Raw genomic sequence first — 21,824 nt, 5'->3', positions numbered from 1 at the left:
AACCCTCTATAGACAGCTTGCTTAAATAAAAATATAAACTAGTTAGGTCAGTTTCATGTGTGACTTTTTCCCTACATGGGAATAACTTACGTGGTGGAGAAATTGTACAAGATTTTAATGCTGCAACTACATGTATTTTGAAGCTATGTCTCCATACCAGAAAAATATGTGTACTATGGCTTAATTGTTATACAAAATATGACCAAAGAACCTTAATATATAAATGAAAACTTCTTTCACTGGATGACCTGAATTGAAATGATAAAATACTTCTATAAACATACTATTTGCTAGTGTCTACTTCCTCTTTTAACATCAACGGTTTTTAGGCATTTTCAATTGATTATATGGACTGCCAGTATTGGTGGTGGTGGGGATGTAACAATGCCATCCAATAAATATTTCTGCTTATGTTTGGAGTTACTGTGATCTTTGGAGGCTGACTTTTGAGGATTTCGAGCAGCTAAGCTGCTGACTCATCGAGCACTGATGTGGTAAAAGACACTGAAACTCAAAACTGAGGAAACAGCCCTTTCAGTGTCTTGTTAGCACACACGCATGTCTAACATTCAACAGCCTCTCACAACCTTTTGAAAACCGGCATAGGACAAACAAATTGCAAGGCAATTTCTGGATGTTAAGGGCTGTGCCCAGTAGAATGCCTTTCCAAATGCGTGGGAGGGACCTCAGGCCTGAGGACCGGATCAGACCCACTGGGTTTACCCAGATAGCCACGCCCTTCCCCTTGGCCCCACCTCTTTTTCCACAATCACTATCATTCAGTCATTTCCCAGCTTTTGTGCAGTCTTTCGCCCATTCTAAAAGGTTGAAATGCTATTCATAAGGCTTAGTTACTGGCAGTAAGAGTTTTAAGCTAAAATATGCTGGGTTTCTTTTTTTAATAATTTGCTACCCCTCCCCCTTTATCTACCACTGGAATGCATCCCCCCACCCACCCCGGGTTTCTATAAAATTGAATTCAGCCTTTGGGCTGAAAGAGATCCCCTTGCCTGTTTTAAAAAAGACATCATTCAAACCAAAACTGTAAGCAAATAGTAGAGAAAACCTTATTCCTGCATTGATGGCAAGAGGTGCTCCTTGCTATACTCTAGTTTAGAGTCTCCATGGTACATTATTAATTTTAATACGAATATGTTTTGAGCCTCACTTATTCAGGGGATTATCAAAACTGTTATACATAAGCACGTCCCAGAGACCTATATACAAGGCAGTTCAATTACTAGAAAAAAACTGAAAATGGGACATTTTTATATATCTCAAAACCGTTAGGGGGCATTTTAAAGTCCTTCCATACATACAATATCTGGTGCCTGATTGATCCTGAGATCTAGTCAAACATATTTTTTATCAATTAATCATTTGTTGCAGCTCTAATTAATATGTATGCTTTAGTTTACATCGAAACTGCATTGTAGAACAAACAAGAACTTGCAGTACTTAAGGACTTACAAACTTTGAAATATCCTACATGCAATTCAGAAAGGCCCTTACCAAAACTGATGTGGAATAACTACTTTTCTGTTCCTACCACAAAAAGTCATACCAATCAAACAAACATTTAAAAATACGAGAGTAGAATTAATGCAACAATTTCTTTTTTTGATATAAAGTAAATTTATTTTCTTTTTTTTCCTTTTTGTTTTATTTAGTTCACAGCTTTGTAGTAAAAAGGAAAGGAAAGACCAAGTCATTATTTGCATATAAGTCATTCATCTTTACTTGTGAGAAGAGCCACACAGGTCATCCCACTGAAACAAAATAAATTGGGAAAAGCTGCCAATAAAGTTGTTGAAGAGTATATTACTTATACAGTTTACCTCATCTAGCATTTTTACAATCACAACAATCTGTTCCTGACTTAAAAGTTGTCCAATTTGAGACATTCTGATTGTGGTCATTATCATTGTATAGTACATGAAGGAAAAGGAAAAATTCATACTTTTGTCTGCTGATATTCTCTGTGAAAAGCCATTCTGCTAGGGCCACAGAGATCTAGGAAATGCAGCTTTAGAGCAAGTTAGCTATTGGCTTCCTATTGCTTTCATGCCACTTTTTTTTTTTTTTAAACAAACACATTCAGTGACATTTCTCAAATTTGAAACTAGAACTTGCTTTTTTTTTTAAACAACCATAAGAGTTAGAACAGACTTAAAATTCTAGTTGACATTTTGGATGTAATCCAGAACAATTAAGATGAGAGCTGTGCCACTGATTTCAACTGGGATACGGACTGTAGCTTTGGTGTCTTGATCCAACGTTTTAGAAGTCTATCTTTCAAGCCCAAGTATTTGTCTCAAGGGGCAAACAGAAGCTCGAGTAGTCACTGACATTCAGTTGCATTTGAACGTTTAAAAAGGTGCAAACAGCTGAATGACTGTGTAATTCCCTGAAAGTTGATACAAAAACCACACTTCCACAGCACAGCTCTGAACACACACCAAATGCTTACATTCACTAAGTAAGATAAATGGCATAAAAGGAATATCTATCGTGTTGGGAAAGTGTGTTGCCATGCAGTCCAAACTCACTTCATATACAGCCCACAACAGCTTACTCAGACATTAGCCAACACATAAAAGTTAACACACTTCCCACACAATTCAAAACCACACTCCACAGTTCCCTCTAGTCATTCATTTCTATCTGCTTATTTTCAAAACAAAACTTTCTCAAGTAATTTCAACTTATTTGTGGAAAGATGCCAGAAACCCGAAACCTTCATGAGCTTGACCATCAACAGATTTGGAACACTCCTTTCACAATTCTTCAATTAGTAAATAACTAATAAGTCCATTGTTTCTTTATGGTTTCTGGCAGGGTCTAGAAGGAACATGCTCATATTTCCTGCTAAAGAGGTAGAAATACAAAAAACACAACCTCAAACTAAAAACAAACATACAAAATAACCACTACTATAAGAGAAGAACATTTTACAATCTGAATAAAGGAACTGTGCAGCTCTGGTGGAAGTTTCATCATAGTGTACTGAAATGATGAGACCTTCTATAACTTTAAGAAGTGACATGAATTTATGAACATGTGACATGGTTTAGAATAGTTCTTCTCAGTGTCCCCAATAAATCAAAAATATGGAACCAACCTTTGGTAAGACATGACCACACTTCATTGTCGAACCAGTTGGAAGACAAATGATCTAAGGCATCCCAAAATGGATTAAAGGAAAATCGTTCTTGAAGCTCTCTCACACACACTCACACCTATTAAAACAGCCAAGAACACAAGTGGTGCACCAAGTGCAGCTATTAATGTAGTGGGGAAAAAAACATTTATACATTTTTGCAAACAAAGTCACCATCCTCTTCCAGTAAAGAAGGCTTGAAGAAGAAACTTTAAGAGGATGCAAAATCAAAATTCATTCACTCACTACTCCTCAAGACTAACACGAACACTGCACTCCACATCTTTTTCTTACAAACACCCTGACTCTGCACCTTCATTTCCAACATATTAAATTAAAGAACTATTTCAGAAACAACAGTTTTATAAACTCCCCCTCCCCCTTGTCTGGGGACTGAAAGCTCTTCAGCTTCCTGGTAAAGCACTGAGTGTTGCCCCCAAATGCTTGTGTTATGGTTTCCTTCACCTTCTCTCACTGTGAGAAAAGCTGTCAAAAATGTCAGCAAAACAAAAAACAAACTGCTGAGGGGAAAAATCCCTGATGCAGGTTGTCAGTTCTCCCCGCATTTCCACCGTACACATAAAATATTACCAGTAAATTGTCCATTGTTTTGATAGTCTTCAAATCACAATTTGGTCATGGAGGGAGGGCAAAATGAGGGCACTGCATCTAGAGATAAGATGATTTTAAAAGCTTTTCCCCACTCCTTTACCAGTACAAGATCTTAAGGGCTACAAGGAAGCCAAATTTTATCTATAGGAAAAATATGATCTTCCTTGATAATTTTTGATGAGCAAAAAAGTCCGAGCCTCAAAATGCAGTAAGAATATTGGAGAGTGGTCAAAGGTTCATAACATTGTCATGTTCTTTGTGAAGAGCAACTTCCAGCTTGTAGGCCTGTTCCGTATCTTGCACCCAGCTGTTCAGAACATTTCCCTATCTGAGCATTACCTTTCTTTTTAAATGTTAACTACAACACCCTTTGCTCTTTTAATAAATTCTTATACAGAATTTAAAATAATAAAATGAAACAAGTCAAAACCTACACAGCCAGACTTTCTAGACTGTTATTGGAATTCTCAGCTTTTCACTGGAACAAGCCAGGAAGATGGAAGCAAGTGATAACAAGAACACCGGCAGACATCTAAAGAAGAAACCATTTTATGAACCAAATCATTGAATTGCTACGCCCCAAACAACACTGACTTTATGCACATTTCTTTCCCATACACACATTTCACTTCTTTGCACTGTAACTACTGTCTTTAAATTATATTGGTTTCTCAGATTGCTACTTTCTGTCTTGCTACTCTAAATGGTGACATAACTAACACACACTAACACACACACACACCACTCTCAGCTTCTGCTTGGGCTCCTTGGACTTTAAAATCTTGCATTTTATGCCCAACAGCCTTTTCTTTTGCACAACAGCTATCGAAACTTAGGGTATTCAGTGGAAATAAATCCAGATGATAGTGGGACAGGATGGGCACCAAACAGCTGCCTTCAAAACATGGGGTGACCATGTATCGACTGGACAGAACTTAATATGTTCAAAAAAGATGCAGGACTCCAAAGCTCAGCAATTTGAAATGCCATAATAGGTCATACATTAACAAAATAAATGCTCAGAAACAGGGATATAGCCCCATTATTATGACAATGGAGCACTTAATATAAACATAGAGATAACTGTGTTTAAAAGCTGAAATTGTTATCTGCAACTGGTCTCTGCATCAAGGTGCCTAGTAATTTAAAAGTAATGAAACAGCTGCAGTAAATAGACATTTCATGTGGTATGTTACCTATCATTTCGAGCCTCTTTGTGGGCTAAAAAGTACAGAAAGTCAAGTATTGTAGTGATTCACTGTGCAGACTTCGCACTTATAACTGAAGATAAGTCACATCGTACACCAAAGATTAAAAATGAAGCCATTCATTTACTCTAGTATTCCCCTTTAACACCTCTTATCAAAGGAGGTATACAAATATGTAATGGAAGGAAATACAGAGCTCAGTGCTTAGGTGGTATTTCTACTCCCGAGTTCTTATTATTATTAAAGTTGTCTAAATCCAAAAGTGTAAATACCTGGGAGATCCTGCAAACAACATAAAACAGCTAGATAAACACAACAGTGTATGTAGGCATGAATGTGAGTACGAAACATTCATTTGAATACCAAATCTTTGATGTGCATAATGCACTTCTTTGATAAGGCAAATAAAATGAAGGATTCTGTTTTGTTTTGTTTCTGCTAATGAATTAAAACACGGTTTTGTTTGGTCTGAGACTGTCCATTATTCCCTTCTCTACAGAGCTGCAAGCAAAATGCTGTCTCTGTAGCAAAAAGAAAAAAAAAAAGGCCTGTGTCCTTTTTGCACTCCAGATATGAACAGGAGGCAGAAAAGGCAGAGGGAAAGAGGTGGATGAGGCTTGGAATACTTCCAGTATATAAAAAGGTACTTCCCAATGTGGGAGGCGAAAAAACTTCATAAGTCAATCTTGCTATCATCCTCTGCATGTTTTTCAATATGTCCCACAGCATCCTAAAGATGGAGAGAGAAGGGGGATCACAAAACAGAACTTTTATCAGATTGTACTTGTTATGCCTTCGTAAAGATTTTTAGGAATTAATAAAATTCAACTAATATGCTTGACTTTTTATCATTCTGTGTTTGGCCCACTGTTGGATAGAATGCAATACAAAGCAGGATTGGGGAACCCTGGGAGTAAATCAGGGTCCCACTCTCCCGTTCTATCTAGTTTCACAATCTGACCATAAACATTATGAATTTGCTTTTCAGGTGAGCCTAGCCTTCCCCATAAAACGTATCAAACAATGGGGTTGTGAGGTTGGCCTAAGGGATTTCTTGGAGTGGGAAGTCAAAGGAACAGGGAAACATTCATATAAAATGGCCTTCTTCCAGTTATAGCAACAGCCACCTCGGTTTCTCTGTATTTTCAGGGTCGCAGACCGAAGGATGTTGTCTCTCCTTTCTTTTGCTGGCAGGAACAAAGTCTGGATCCAAGCCCTATTTTATATGAAGGCACTTCTCCAGTAATAAGAATTATTATTCACAAGGATGTCTTTTGTTCCTACCAGAGAAAGCATTTGAATTCGTTGGCAACAATTCAAACAATCTGATGTGCCAGAGAGAACTAAGGAAAGGGAAGATGGGGTAGCAGTATTAAGATCATGTGTACACTCTGATGAGCTTTCTGAAACGGGAAAGACTGGTAAATATTTAAAGAGAATCCAGCATTTGAGTCTGCAAGCGCATGTCTATAACTAAAAAACTCCCCTATTTTTGTGTTCTTACAGTTCACCATTTGTTGCTCTGTGTGCAATGTTTGTAAGGTATACTGTTATCTTGCTCCTTAATACATTGAAGTAATTATATGAACATACTTCAAAAGCAGCAATACGACAGAACAATCTAGTGGGAGCAGGGGAAGGAAAGCCTCTGATAAAGGAACCACCAAATCCAGAGCCCTGCTGGGCTCTGCATTGATAGGGCAGAAGATGAGGTGGGGGGATGGCTGGATGGAAAATAAGTACATCAGGGGTCCCCAACCTTTTTGGATCTGTGGACATATTTGGGAATTAAGAAACTGCTGTGGGAACCACCCTAAAATGACTCCCACAGAAGATGTGGCAAGTCAATGGCTGCAATGACGGCCGGGCTAGTCAAAAGTGGGTGCAGAGAGAAATAATGAGGCTGGGAAGGGGGGGGGGGGAACAGTGGATTAAAGAGTTTGGGGGGGGGATAGTGAGCCTGGAGGTTGGGAAGGAAGGGGAAATAGCAAGAGAAAGAGGAGAGCAAGAGCAAGGCCAGAGTTTTTATTTGAAAATATTTTTAAAAAATATTTTTTTTGAAGGGGCCAGGGAATAATGGAGAGATTTATGGGTGCTGTTGGTGGGACCTGTGGAAGTCAGTGGGCCTGTGGGCGCCATGCAGGGAACCATGTCGACGCTGGATTACTTTTTCCTTTGGTCCAGGGATGTGTTGGGGGAAGGGGAAAACTTTGGATCTGGTGGATCCAAAGCCTCCTGTGATCCATCCTGACATACCCTACTTTTGCTGTTACCACTGGAGCACCGATGGAAGAGGTTTCTGTGCTTGCAACAGGGAGATTGGCCAGGGCAGATCTCCCTCTCCACCAACAGACTGACTCTCCATCTGCTTCATCCTATTGTCCCCTGATGCACCCTCCCAGGGACTATGATGTTGCAGCCCTAATTATGTATTTACTGATACATTAATATATCTGATCGTCCAGCTTCACATACAGTCGGTATGGACCCCACCCCACCCAGCAAAGTTTCCTCTAAGTTTTATTTATCCAATTCATTTACTTCATACCTGCTTGGAACTTTTTCGGGAGGTGAAGAAAGCATCACAGTTCCTCCAGCGACACTTCAATGTTTGAAAATTTGGGTTTGTGTGATCATTTAACAAATGCTGTTTCAGGTGGTCTACAACTCCAAATATGAGTGAGCATCCATGCCACTGCAACAGAGGTTTAAGGGGCGGAAATGTTAGAGAGATGGAATAGTAACAGCCAAAAGCTACAACACTAAACAGGCATGAAACTAATGTAGATAGGGAGAACTGAACCGTTCCTTCCACCCTCTAGACTGTAAATGCAACAAAGATGCTCAGAGGTGACCTTCAACTATGTCACTGTGTGCATGTGGAAGAGCTTAGGAAAGAGACTGCTTTAAACTTACACCCATACCAACACACATCACTAAGCCAGGGGTGGAGAACCTGTAGCTGTCAAGATGTTATTGGACTACAAACCCCAACATCCCTGACCATTGACCATGCTGGCTGAGACTGATGGGAGTTACAGTCCAACAACAACTGGAGGGCCATAGGTTCTCCATCCCTGCACTAAACTAAAGTACATGCAATTGAAATAATTGTGTGTTTTCCCTTATTTTATTTATTTACTTGATTTATACCCCACCTTTCTACTAAAAATGGTACCCAAGGCAGCTTACAAAACAATTTAAAATAGATTGAAACAATAAAACACATTAAAATACAATAAAACTAACAATGATGGGTTCAGACAACACAAAGTTTAAGTCTTGGTTGAGTGTGGATTGTCTTTGAACCATGGGGTTATCATTGAAATATGGGTTATCGTGTTGTCTGACAACATGATAACCCTGTGATAACAGCTGTGCTAACAAACCATGGTTTGCTAACCATGAACAACCCATGAAGAGAATCCATGTTCTGTTGCTGGGGTCTGGACTGTGGATTGTTTGTGTTTAACAAACCATGGTTTGTTATCATGGCTCAGTTCAGACAACATGATAACCCACGGTTCAACAATAACCCACACTGAACCCGAGTGTGGGTTATCATGTTGCGTGAACCCAGTCAATGTTAGTTTACCCCGCTTTCATTCTCTTCTGCCCTGCACTCCTCCATTTAGAATGTTTTAGAATGTTTTTTAGGATGTTCTAACAATGTATATTATGTTTTAATTCAGTTTTATGTATTTTACTGTTTACTGTTGTTCCCTGCCTCGATCAAAATGGAGAGGCAGGTAGGAAATAAATTATTATTGTTGTTGTTTCTGTGTGTCTAATTAACATGGTAAGCACCTCAGGACAGAGTCCTGTTAAATCTGTTCTTTGTGCTGCTGTAGTAAAATAACGTTTCTATTACAGCAACAGTTTCTGCACACAAGGGGCAATGGATAACAGCAGTAATTTTGGCTGTGAGCCAGTCAACATTTATGTGACGCCAGAACTTGCTTTAAAACATCACAGCAATTTACACTCCTGAGACTCACTCTTTTTTTTAAAGTGGGCTTGTCTCATCCGAAGTGGCAATGGCTATGAGAATGGGAGGGAGGTCAGAAAAAGCAGCCACCTTGAGTGCCGTGTTTTGGTAGAAAGGATGGATACAAATAAAACAAACAAATAAATAAATAAAAATGCTCCAGCACCTTTGAGCTTACCCTCATAGCTTACATCTACAGCCAAAGCATATACTATATTTGCCAGGATACTTGTGACAACTTTTCTATATCTCATTGCTATGTACCTGACAACTGCAGAGCACTCTTTACATAATGGGAGCCATTCATGTTGTAAGCTGTTCTGAACAAGACAGCAGGGTTGGTGAGCTTGCTATAGGGATCCTGCTTTCAGCAGCATCCCAGTACCAAAAGTAATGGCTAGTGTACCCAATAGGGGCTCTGTGTGTGGGGCCAGTCCCACTGGGCACCAGTGATATAGCGCTTCCAGGGACAAGCAGCGACACAAGCACATGTTGGCACATGCCCCCGGGAGCGCTATATCGCGGCCATGTGTGGACCTGGGTTGGCAGTTCTGGGCGTGCGCAGACCAGGGCTAGCAGGGCTGGCCATGTGCACACAGCCCCATTGGATACTACCCAATGAGTCTTCTGTGTGTCCTACTACAGATACCTTAAGCACAGTGTACTTTTCCAGGTTCTGCACTCTGTTAGTAGAATGCTATAAATGTGATCTTATCATTTAGAGACTGCTTGATAAGGAGAATTCTTCCTCAACTGCTTGAGTTGTTAGAAATAGATGGCCTTCCATGAGCAGGCAAAAAACTTTATTTACAGGCAGTTGGCCTACAGAGCTGGTTGGTTTTTGCTGCTCTGTGTTTTTAACGTGCAATTTAATTTAATGATGTTTGAACTGGCTTATTTGATTTTCAAATAGGTTTATATGATTTGCTATGTGGGTGTATTATTTTCATTGCGGTTTTTCCTGTTAGCCACCTTGGCCGTATTTTTTTGAGAGGCTGGCTACAAATGAAAGCAATAAAACCAACAAATGTATTTCATGTCTAAGAGACAAAAACGCATTTTTCTTTACCCAACAACGATAATTCTGCATCAAGTTTAGCCGCACAGCTTGGATACTACCATCATAGCAGCCAGTGTAGATCTAAGAAAAGGGGGGAAATTAACAGAATAAGAGACTTCAAAGAAAGTAAGGGGGCAATCCTATGCATGTTTAGACAGAAGAAACTCATACAACTCCCAGAATCCTTTGCTGGCTGAAGAATTCTGGGATTAGTAGGAGATTTTTGTGTCTAAATATTCAGAGAACTGTTCTCTTAATGCCATAAATGTATCATGCTAAATTCAGAATTGTACCCTGAGCTGAACTTTCTTGATCTTCTTTCCAGTAGTTGATAAACATCAGTAAAAAATAAACCCCAAAATTTTTGGAATCAAAATTGGTTCACAATGGTAATGTAAGTGAAATGATAGTGTTTGTGATCACTGAAGCTGAATACTGAACAATGGCAAATCCTTTCAGTTTTCAATAGGCTATGAACAAAAAAAAGTTAATATTGCTATTTTATGCTATCTTTAGGAGTACTGGTCAGCCTCGCATCATCTCTTTAAATATTCGTACCACTGTAAATGTTAAGTATGAACTCAAAAATAAAAAAATGGGAGGGAAGACATCACAATAGTAACATTTAGGTACCATGTAACCCTTACAACGCCCTTGGAATCACTAATCAAATGAAGTCTCCCAGTTTTAACTAAGCTAAATAAATCAATCTCACTTCTGTTTGCCAATATCAAACTGAAACCTTTGAGTCAAGTTTGATTGTATGCAAACTCCATTTACTAGCAGTAGAACCAGTAAGAGTTTGTGACAATGCCATTCAGGCAAGGAGAGGGTCTCTGGCTAGGGCCCAGTAGATAAAGGGTGCAATCTTATGCATGTTTAGACAGAAAAAAAGGCTTTTCAACTCCCAGCATTCCCCCCAGCCAACATACCAAGGATTGAGTCCTAAGATTTAGAAGAGGAGGAGAAGCATGATTCAGGGGCAAGATGGGGTATATGTGGTCTCTACATGTTGGATTGCAACTGCCATCATCCCTCACCACTAGGTATACTGGTTAGGGCTGACGGGAGTTGCAGTCAAACAACATCTGCAGTCCAACAACACACTTCCCCAACCCTGATGTAGGTATCTATTTTTACATTTATATCCCCCCTTTTCTTCCCAGGAGCCCAAGGCAGCGTATATGATGCTCCTCTCCATATTATCCTCACAACAACACTGTGATGTAGGTTAGGCTGAAAGTCAGTGACTGGGCCAAAGCTCCCAGTGGGCTTCATGGCTGCATAGGGACTAGAACCTGGGACTCCCGTGCCCAACACTTTAACCACTATACTGCATTCTCTCTCACCGGGTTAAACATGGGCGACAAGACAAAACGCTGCGAGACACCATAGGCCATGGTGTTGAATGGTATTCCTTCAGCATTACCTTCTGAACATGACACGATGGAACTACTGCAATAAAGTACGCACAAGGCCCAACTCAGCCAGGCAGGTTCCTTCTGGGGGCTGCATCTCCTGAGGTGCGACTTTGAGAGTTCCCTGACCTTAGTTTAGACAAAGATTTTTGGCAGGTAGGAAAGCTAAAAAGCCCCGTTGCTTCACAGCAGCAGTAACAACCCTGTGGAGGATGGGGTGCTCCTCTTACCAGAAGAAACCAAGCAACAAATTATTTGCAAAGCTCTACCTACAAAGCAAGTGGGAGGAGCATCCCATTCTTGGATAGCCACAACTACTGAATGAGAATCTGCGATTTAATGGAAAGGGAGAAATTGTTACCATGCTCTTATGAATGGTCATGCACATAATCATATCCGAATGTCCTCCGTAGACTTGCAAACGATCATGAGACTTCAGATGAGAAGAAAAAAAGAACACTGTCAGACATTTCATAAGCTGAGAATTCTGCATTCATTTAAAAAATAGCTCACAAAGATGCATGGGCATTGCTTCCTGGTGAGAACTACGCTCAACTTCCTGGGGAGAACTACGCTCTGTAGTTCAACTTCATTCATTTTAAAAAACACTAATTCCTTCCAGCTATACAAGGCTGAGCTGCAATCCCTCACCTAAAGGTGTTAAACAATGAAAGGCATTCAACTACAAGCCTTGTGAATTCAGGAGTAACATGTAACATAAGCATGCTGTTATCTCCTTGATTCAGTGGATAGCAACATGCTAGCCAGCAGTTGTTCAACTAACCAGAAAATTAACTGCTAAAGTCTCAGCATATTTATCTTTCTTAAATATCTGAAGATCAAAGCATTCCTTGGGATCAAACAGAAAAGCTCAGCATCTCACTTTGTTGGAGAGGAAGACACAGCAGAATAGCAAAGGACGTCACTTTTTCACGGCAGCCATAATACTTCAACAAAAAGCAACACAAACTAGAATATGAGTAGCGAAATAGATTTCTGTTACCTGAAGCTCATAGACACGAACACACTTGTCCAAGCACGCGGTTACCATCACTTTCCCCAGAATGTTCACAACTGTCACGGCATGGTTGTGCCCTTTGTAGATTCGCACCAGCTCTCCCGTCTGCAACGAGATCGTCAGTACAGTATAAAGTGATACGCAAACACGTCCATTTCTTTATTATAGATTCCTTACAGGATTATGGAATTTAAGTAGTTTCCTTTCCTTTAGTGCATATTATTAGTAAAGACTGCCACAAAGCTCGGCCAACGCCGAACCTCTGACCGACTATTATTATTATTATTATTATTATTATTATTATTATTATTATTATTTATATAGCACCATCAATGTACATGGTGCTGTACAGAGTAAAACAGTAAATAGCAAGACTCTGCCGCATAGGCTTACAATCTAATAATATCAATCTCTCAGTTTAATACGACCACCTACAAAGTGAAAGTCAGCCTCTACTTATGTCTGTTAGGAGTTCACCGTTATTCAGCTATTATGTATATATAAAAGAAAACTAAATGCAGAAATGCCAATGTCAAGAGATAATGGGCCAGAAGTGGCTCACTAATACTGGGTGTTATCCCATCAAATAAGCAGAATACAAAATATGATGCTGATAAACTCTATAGTTGCAAATATTGTCGAGTTTTATGTTTTAATATCCAACTGCGGCAGCTTATTACACAGTGTTATAGAAAATACACACACACACAGCATGCCAGTTGTGAACCGTGCTTTTCTTTAAAATACTATATAAATCCCTTGTTTCCATGTATCTAGGAAAGGGATGGGGAACCTCTGGTGAAGGCCTAATTGAGCCCATGGAGGTTCAGGCTCCTTCCCCAAGCCCTGGCCTCATGGAGGCTAGCAGAGGCTTGGAGAAGCTAATGGTGAAAGGAATCCCTGTTGATATTCCAATCAGTGATCACAGATAACAGCAGGTATTCCTCTTACTTAGCAGAATCCTCGTAACCCCCCAATTGCTGCCCTGTGTCAATGGGGGAAGGTACAAGGCAGGCAAAGGCCCCAAACAAGGTGTGTATGGTGGAAGGACACCAATCGGTGCCTGGAGTGGGGAGACTTCAGTGTGCATTAGCTTTCCCCGGCTGGGCAAAGGCTGCAGTCCCAGAAGCCATCCCCCTCCACCCAACGGGCCAGATTGGAACGTGCTCCTTCACCTGGTGCCTCGACCAGGAAGGAGTAAAGCTGGCTCAGTCTCCTTTGGAAGATGATGAAGCAATGAAGGGGACTGAGCTGGTGCTGCTTCACCATTGCAGTGTTCCTCGTGCAAGGTGATGGAGCGAAGGGAACAAAGTCAGCTTGGTTTTGCTCCTCCCCTCCGTGGTGAAGTTGAAGAAGGATTGAAGATCAGTGCCTTGGTGGGCTTTGCTCCTAACTGGAGAAAGCCCAGGTGGCTCAAAGCGGGGTCCCTGGCTGAAGCGCTGATGGAGGAGCACCGTCACTTTGGCCAGGGACCTGGTATCAGGGGAGAAACCATACCCTGACGTCACGGGCAGGCCCCTGACCCCTGATGTCATCTGGCTTGTGGAAAGGTCCTAGGTAGCAATCTAGCCCCTGGGCCCCAAACAGCTCCCCAACCCTGCTCTAGGAGATATGTGGCTACTTGTACATCCTTTTCAAGTGACTTACTTTACATCTATTTATTCCTCAGGTGTCTACAGACAAATACAAAATGTAATGCAAGAAGCTGCTTTAATTCTTCAATTTAACGCCACTTTAAGAAATTGTCAGAATTGGTTAACTTTGTGGTTTAAGTAGTGGTTTTACGAAAATATTGTAACACTATTTTAAAGTAAATTATTTCAGAAGACTGAAGTACTTCTTGTTTCAAAAATTCAAATGCAGTGATATTTGCTCAATTTTAACCATATGAGCAACTTACGTGTATGTTGTGGGCATGGACAGACTGATCACTGGAACCACTGAAGACCAGATCATTCACAACCTTGGAAGAGACACAACCAAAGAGCCAGATTACTCACAACACTTCCATCAATAGACGCTGCCTTCCTTCCACCTATGCTATCTTTCATATTTAAAGGCTAATGTGACAACACAATTAAACATTATAAATTGTGAACGAATTTGGAAGGCAGCCTGAGCAGCAGCTGGGAAAGAGGTGACCTGGGCTAAAATCCCATTTTAGCCACAGATTCAATAGTGACCTCATGGCAAATTAATCTATTCCAGCTTCAGAACTGCACCAGGATTACCATTACCTATATCAGGAATGGGCAACTTCAGGAGGCCCAGAGGCCATTTTCATCCCCTGGACCTCCTCTATGGGTTCTGAAAAATTAAAAATAATATAAAATAAAAATGGTGACCATAATGGTAAAATTAGGTAGTTTGCAAGCTAATTTTGGCCCTATGGTCACTCCATAGCCACTACATACACCTTTTATCTCACTCCCAATATATACTTGAATTTGTAGGGCAGTGGAAGCTGCATGCCGTTCACGTGTTGCCCACCCCAGAGACCAATAACATGGAACACTATTCAACATCTCCACTTGGTTGTCAGCGATAAGGAGAGTATGATATCCATCCTGACACTCCATCATGACTATTATTTAAACAGTGATATCCATACAAAGTGAACAATGGAAGGCCAGCAGGGAAAAGATTGGAGACAAACTTATTTTTGCAATCCTGTATTGGAGAGCTATGCAATAGGTTGAACACAAGAAGCAATCAAAGAAGACCCAACACTTTGTGCCTGGATCCAGAGGGTGGATGGTGATGTTGTCAATGGTATGGAGAGTATACAAGGTGAGGGAAGCTTGGAAGGAAAGGTGAGAAGTTCAATCTTCATAAGTTAGAAAGCAAAGAAACAACCAGTTGGAAATACAGGCTAGGCAACTGGAGATACAGAAGGAGAAAGTCCTGGGGCAGAGAGGTAGTGCTTGAATTCATCAGTGTATAAGTAGTACTGGAATCTATGAGATTTGATGTGATCATCCAGGGACAGCATGGAGAGAGAGAAAAGCAGAGGGATGAGAACAGATCACAGAGGGATCCCAACAAAGAGTGGGTCAGGAGACAGAGTAAGAGTCTGGAAATGTTGAATGCATGATTGCAATTAGGGGAAGGGCCATAGCTCAATAGCAGAGCACATGCTTTGGATGCAGAATCCCCAGCATCTCTAGGTAGGGTTGGGAAAGACCTTTATCTGAAACCCTGGAGAGCCACTGCCAGTAAGTGTAGACAATATAGAGCTAGATGAAGCAATGGTCTAAGTTTGCATAAAGCAGATCCTGATGTTCCTAATCCAAAGACCAAGCAAAGGTACCAAACGAAGGGGAGGAAAGTTCATTTACAAGATTTGAACACATATGAAGAATCATTCATTTCAACCAACTTGCCTTCATACAGAGCACTGTTTTGCTATGACCTTCAAGCGTTCGAAGCAGCAGTCCATTTCGGGCATCTCGCACACTGATTGTACAATCGTATGATCCCACAATCAGCAACCTCCGAGCCCCTTCCTGGGCTGTGGCAAGACAGCTGATTGCCCTAGGACCATGGCACTCAAAGATCTCAAGTTGTTTGTTGTTCTAGGGGGGAAAACACCCAACATCCACAAGTTATTAATACAATCAAGATTTCCTTTCTAAAAGCCAACTGCATGTGCTATGTCAGCATTATCCAGATGGTTTTTGCTTGAATCATCAAAAACTAGCACCTCTTCTAGCTACATGAATGCTATTCCAGTTCCCAAGAATTCCAAATGTCCATTTAATTAGGCTTTTAAAAGATACTCATTATTATTATTATTATTATTATTATTATTATTATTAACATTTTTATACTGCCCAATAGCCGAAGCTCTCTGGGCGGTTCACAAAAATTAAAACCATAATAAAACAACCAACAGGTTAAAAACACAAATACAAAATACAGTATAAAAAGCACAATACAATATCAGCCTTAGAATGAATGTATTTATTCAATGTATATCCTGTTCCATCTCAATGGCTCTCAATGGCTCAAACTAGGGTGAACAGAAAGTAGATCTCCAGATGTTTGGGACTTCAACTGCCAGCATTCCTGACCATTTGCCAGGCTGAAAGAGTCTTCTGGAAGTTGAAGTCCAAAACACCTGGAGATCTACCTTCTGCCCACCCAAGGCTTACACAGTGACTCGATTTGCACAATCAAAGCAAGCCACCATGGCTTGCTGTAAGCTGTGGCACTAGCTGGGCACAATTTGCCTAATCACTATCCAACTGTGGCTTATCGTGTTGTCTGAACCCTGGCAGCATGGTTTACTGGAGGGTTTATCCCTCCAACAAGCTATATTGTCTGGGTTTGGACGACACAATAAGTCAAAGCCTGGTGATAATTATGCAAATTTTGCCCAGCACATACTGTGGCTCACAATAAGCTGTGATGTCTTGTTTAAGTCACAGTGTCTTGTTTTGATTGTGTGAACTGGCCAGGTATTTAAACTACCCTATTTCTTTGATTCTAAGACGCACTTTTCCCCCCATATAAACATCTCTAAAAATGGGGTGCGTCTTAGAATCGTGCATGTGTCTTAGGGTTTCTTTTTTCTGTTGGTGGTACTGAAATTAGTGTGCATCTTACAATCGATGGCATCTTACAATCGAAGAAATAGGTATTTTCACTAACTGAAACATACACACCCTCCAAAATAATTCAACATTCTTAAATAGTCCATGGACTCCTTCGCAGCAGCTATTTCCCTAGAGCAGCTGGCAGTAGTCATGCAAATTTGTACTTGAAAGTCAACACTCAGAGACTGGGCCCAAACAGTTTTTTCCCCTTGTGGCTGCAGCCACAGATGCTGAGAGAAGCTGATATAAGAGGGGTCATAGCTCAGTGGTAGAGCACATGCTTTGCATGCAGAAAGTTCCAGGTTCAATCCCCAGATCCTTCAGGTAGGGCAAGGAAACAATCCTGCCTGAAATCCTGGAGAGCCACTGCCAGTCAGTGTCGACAGTACTGGGCTAGATGGACCAAGGGTCTGACCCAATATAAGGCAGCTTCCTATATCCTGTATCCCTATGCTCTTATGAGCCACAGCAAGTTGTACTTCAGATGATTTTATTAGATTGTAAGCCTATGCGGCAGGGCCTTGCTATTTACTGTTTTACTCTGTACAGCACCATGTACATTGATGGTGCTATATAAATAAATAAATAATAATAATAATAAATGCAAGTAAGCAGATATCTTTTTAGAGGATTAGCCAGGTGCAGCTGCTACTGTGGCTGCTGCAGCAGCTCTAATGCAATGCACACCTCTCATACTGACCTTTATATTGTAAGTGACCACACTACCATTTGCAAGTCCCGCATAAAGGATCCTCCATCTGCTATGCAAGCAGAGCACACGGTCATCCAACTTAAACTGATCCACAAGTTCTCTAGTCTGTTAAGAGGAAAACTTTACTTAGTAAACTATTAATGGAATGCTTTGACAAACACCTGTAGGCAAGTGAGCCTAATCAAGCTAGTTTGGATTATAAACCTGTTTTTCTTGCACATCCCCAAATAGGCATCAACACTGTGTTGACAATTACCTTGATGTTATAACAATTTATATTGTGGTCGCTGGAGCCAGAATACAGTGCTGCATGTTTCCCTGTTGTCTGAGTCACCAGGAGGCAGTTTACTTTTGAGGTGTGCCCTTCAAAAACTCCAACACATTTCCTGTTCTGTGGGAGGCAGAGGGAAGCATTGCAAGATTAACTCAATTACACTCAGATTGCAAACCAAGGCACATCTAAGCGTTGTGCATTACAAACCAATTTTCAGCTTATGCACATATAGGTTAATTAGAAGAAACATATGATAACAGCACCCGACAGCCAGGCACACCAACTTCTTACAGGTGAGCCCATTTTCCCAAGTTGCTTTCCCTGCTTGCATCCTTAAAAATGCAAGTCCTTGTAAAATGTGTCTATTCAAACACAAATCTGTTATCTGCCTTGCCCCTCTGAAGCTGATCTATGATATCGACATCTCAGACCTATTTCTACATGTTATAAAGATACATGAAATTAATTCAGCCATTTCTGAACACCCACCATCTTTAGAAAGTTAATGTGGAAAATAGAATTTAGTGTTCAGTTCTTACGTTGGTCTTAACTTACCTTCCCCAGTGCACAGTGCACTGGGGAAATATGTTTAGATCAACCAGTATGGAAAGCAAGTTCTTATAGGAACATCTAGGAAAGCACATTCTTGTAGAGTAGATGGGGTGGTGGTGGAAATGCCCCCCACACTCAGCATGTTAAAGAGTGGCTGTAGCCCAACGCTATATGATGAGATCAACATCTTCTGCTGCTTGATTGTGATTTATAGCTAATAAAGATCATCCATGAAGGGAAAAGTGTACAAAACAGGCTGCTGCCAGATGTGGGCACTGGATAACATCTAGAGCCCACAACTGAAAACAATAAGAGACATCTGCTAGGGCAGCAATATCGTAAACAAATTTTTTTTTACAAGGCAGAACAAATAAGTTCTTCATACTCCTAGGAACAAGAGCTTGTATCTTTTATTGCATCACATTTACCATTTTGTATCTCTTTAACTGGCAAAATCATTCAGGTTTAGTTGTATTTGCCCACCTTAAGCAATTTCTCACAACACTTTACGTGTGTGTGTGGGGAGGGGGAAGGCTGCAAAGTCAGGCACAACCTCCTTAGCAAATCTACTTACCACTAAGTTATATGCATGGATAGTTTTGTCTGCCGAGCAGGTGTACATCAAATTCCCAAAAATCTGAATGGCATTTACTGAAGCTGAATGTCCCTCGAAGTCCCCTTCCGAAGGTTCTTCATCTTCACCCGGCTCTGAAGAGACCTCTGTCAAATGCAATCATCAAAGGCTGCAGTTAATTAAACATGCTGCTCATAATACCATGGGGAAAGAAAACTAATGAAAGAAAACATCTACCCAAAACTGCCAGGTGCTGTGCTAATGAAATCTATCTCACTACAGCAGGGAACAAAGTATAACTGTTATGAGCCCCTTGGCTAAAAGAATCCGAAACAGAGCCAAGTTCCAACTTTGGACAGGCTAGAAAAATACCACAGCATGAAACAAAGTAGCAAATAAATATACTGAAAGAGACTTTGGCTTAAGGAGACATTAGGAATGTCTCATGAATCTTAATTTGGGGGAAGGGGAATAGTTCCACTGTACCGCCTAAAGTAGTAAAAGTAGAAACCTCTAGATATGCTCAAATATCATAATGGCAATTACAAAAAAGCATGGCACCATAAAAGCAATCTGTCCACTGCCACATCAACTAGCTGGTTGTTCTTTTAGAGTCCGGCAAGAAAGCTGGTGAAGTGCATCTCAAATTAGCAATTGGTTTTAAATGGCCATGGCCCTTGGGTTTATAAGGTGCTACAGTAACTGTGCAGTATGATATCCTTTGAGTCCCTTCTTAGTATATGGTAGATGGCAACAATAATGTTGGACATACTGTGACAGCCTACTGAAATAATAGAGACTGATTGGCCATCAGGAAAGATGACCTAACTCTCATCATACAGATTAAAAGGCAGCCAGGAGCTAAGAGGTGTCAGGCATCTGCTTCACAGAAAACAAATTCAGCATGGAAATTTGGGCATCTCCGTTTTTATTATTGTGGCATTTTAAAGTAAGTTTCTGGCATCTGGGTTTTTAGGAATATAGAAGATGCTATGTCATTCCACGTTCTAAAGGAATGATGTGATATTCTTTCTGCCTCCTTCTGCAAAAGTCATTCTACTTGTTTCTCCATTAAAAATCAAATAAAGAAATAGATGTACCTGATGAATTTTTTGACCCTTTTATTGAAGATATGGACGTTTGAGTCTGAGCCACGCTATGGAAGAAACAGAATGCCATTGTTATTACAAAACATTATGCAATGCATACAAGAAAGATATACTTTCAAGATACTTTAATGTAACATCTTCTGGGGAAAATATTTAATGGGAAAAGGAATCAACTTGAATACAAGGACCGCACAGAAGTGCTTCGCCATTAACAATTACAAAGCACTGAGCAAAACAGGATTCTACAGAAATTATTTACTGAAGGCATAATGAAGATTTCTACATTATTACTTACGGTATTTATAAATCACCTCTCAAGGCTCCTGGTGCAACAAACAGCATTAAAAAGACCAATTGCAAAATCACTAAGAGTCCGTAACACCCAACACCATCATACCCAGATTTTAAAGCGCACACACAGTAACACAGGTACTCAATGTACAAATGCAGAGCAGTATCCAATGCTAGTGGAAACCAATGCTTAGCACAATGGTGAGCTATCGCTTGCTAGTGCAACCCTGGAAATTAGCCCAAATTAGTTCTTAAGGGACACGTCAGCGGAGCTTGCGGAAAGGGACTCAGCTGAGCTGTCCCATTTCAGAAGCATTAATTTGGACTAATTAATGAATCTGGAATGGGTTAGCAAGCGCTGGTTCCCCATTGTGAATTCCACTAGCATTGCAGCAGTGTTGTTTACTGCCCAGTTTTTCAACTCACCTTCTATCAATACCATCCCTATAGTTTGTTCCAATCTCACTAGTAGAGCTCACTTCATCATAGCCAGACCGAGATGCCTCTCTCAAAAGCTGCTCTGAGGAGTTCAAGGCATCCCTCTTGGAAGGGCTGTCTGGCTTCTCATCTCCTGACTCAGGTGAACTGATGGCCACCACTTCAAGAGGAGATTTGGGGACTTCCACAAATTCCAGAGACGTGTCACTCTCATTCTCTTCTTTCTTCCGCTTTCCTTCCTGAGCATCTTCTGCATCTTCTTGCTTTGGAGGGGTGGATGTTGTCACTTTTTCCCCTTTAGGCACTTTAATCGTCTTGACTTTCCTATAAGGTTTCGAGTCACTTATATCCTGTTCTGTGTCACTGTTCTCAGGCACACGGGCTGCTCTCAGTGCTTTCTTCTTCTTCAACTTCTTCTTTTTCTTGCTTAGTTTGCTCTCCATGGAGACCAGAGTAGAGACTGCCATTTGCTCAGGTTGTTCCGTTGTCTGTTTGGGATCTTTATCAGCAGGGAGTTCAGAGGGAAAGCTCTGGCTTTGAAAGGAACTACTGCACTGTTCTGAGATGGTATTGCCCACTGGTGTTTTGTTTTCTTCTGTCTTCACTAAAAAGAGTGATGGAGAATAGCTAGGGGAAGGGTGACCAGATAACCTGGTCCTCCCCTTATCTGGAACAGGTTTCTGAATGTCTTGATTAGGCTCTTGGAAATCAATGAGTCCTGACAAGGACATGGTAGCAGAGATAACTGGATACACTGAAGATTGTTGACTTGTACTCCCTGGAAAAAGACGGAATACATTTTTTTCACCCCA

At 40.7% G+C, this 21,824-nt stretch overlaps 1 protein-coding gene across 4 annotated transcripts in view; it reads right to left on the bottom strand.

Annotated features, from left to right (window-relative positions):
* Positions 1-21,824, bottom strand: part of ZNF106 (zinc finger protein 106) — a 137,478-nt gene that overhangs the window by 84,480 nt on the left and 31,174 nt on the right. For 2 of the 4 annotated variants that reach the window (XM_063117669.1, XM_063117667.1), the window contains 12 exons: positions 21,001-21,790; positions 20,275-20,330; positions 19,175-19,320; positions 18,031-18,165; positions 17,763-17,879; positions 15,848-16,039; positions 14,365-14,427; positions 12,450-12,569; positions 11,808-11,879; positions 10,038-10,109; positions 7,529-7,675; positions 1,820-5,710 (listed from right to left, as the gene is read on the bottom strand). In XM_063117669.1, the coding sequence (XP_062973739.1) occupies positions 5,654-5,710; positions 7,529-7,675; positions 10,038-10,109; positions 11,808-11,879; positions 12,450-12,569; positions 14,365-14,427; positions 15,848-16,039; positions 17,763-17,879; positions 18,031-18,165; positions 19,175-19,320; positions 20,275-20,330; positions 21,001-21,790 (1,967 nt within the window). In that variant the 3' untranslated portion in view covers positions 1,820-5,653. Of the gene's footprint in view, positions 1-1,819; positions 5,711-7,528; positions 7,676-10,037; positions 10,110-11,807; positions 11,880-12,449; positions 12,570-14,364; positions 14,428-15,847; positions 16,040-17,762; positions 17,880-18,030; positions 18,166-19,174; positions 19,321-20,274; positions 20,331-21,000; positions 21,791-21,824 lie in introns of those variants that run through there. The other 2 variants (XR_010025073.1, XM_063117668.1) reach the window with 2 other exon arrangements.

This window comes from Elgaria multicarinata, chromosome 2, assembly GCF_023053635.1.
Source record: "Elgaria multicarinata webbii isolate HBS135686 ecotype San Diego chromosome 2, rElgMul1.1.pri, whole genome shotgun sequence".
NCBI classification, from domain to species: Eukaryota; Metazoa; Chordata; class Lepidosauria; order Squamata; family Anguidae; genus Elgaria; species Elgaria multicarinata.
The sequence above is the reverse complement of the archived record's forward strand: the minus strand, read 5'-3'. Positions and strand labels throughout refer to the sequence as shown.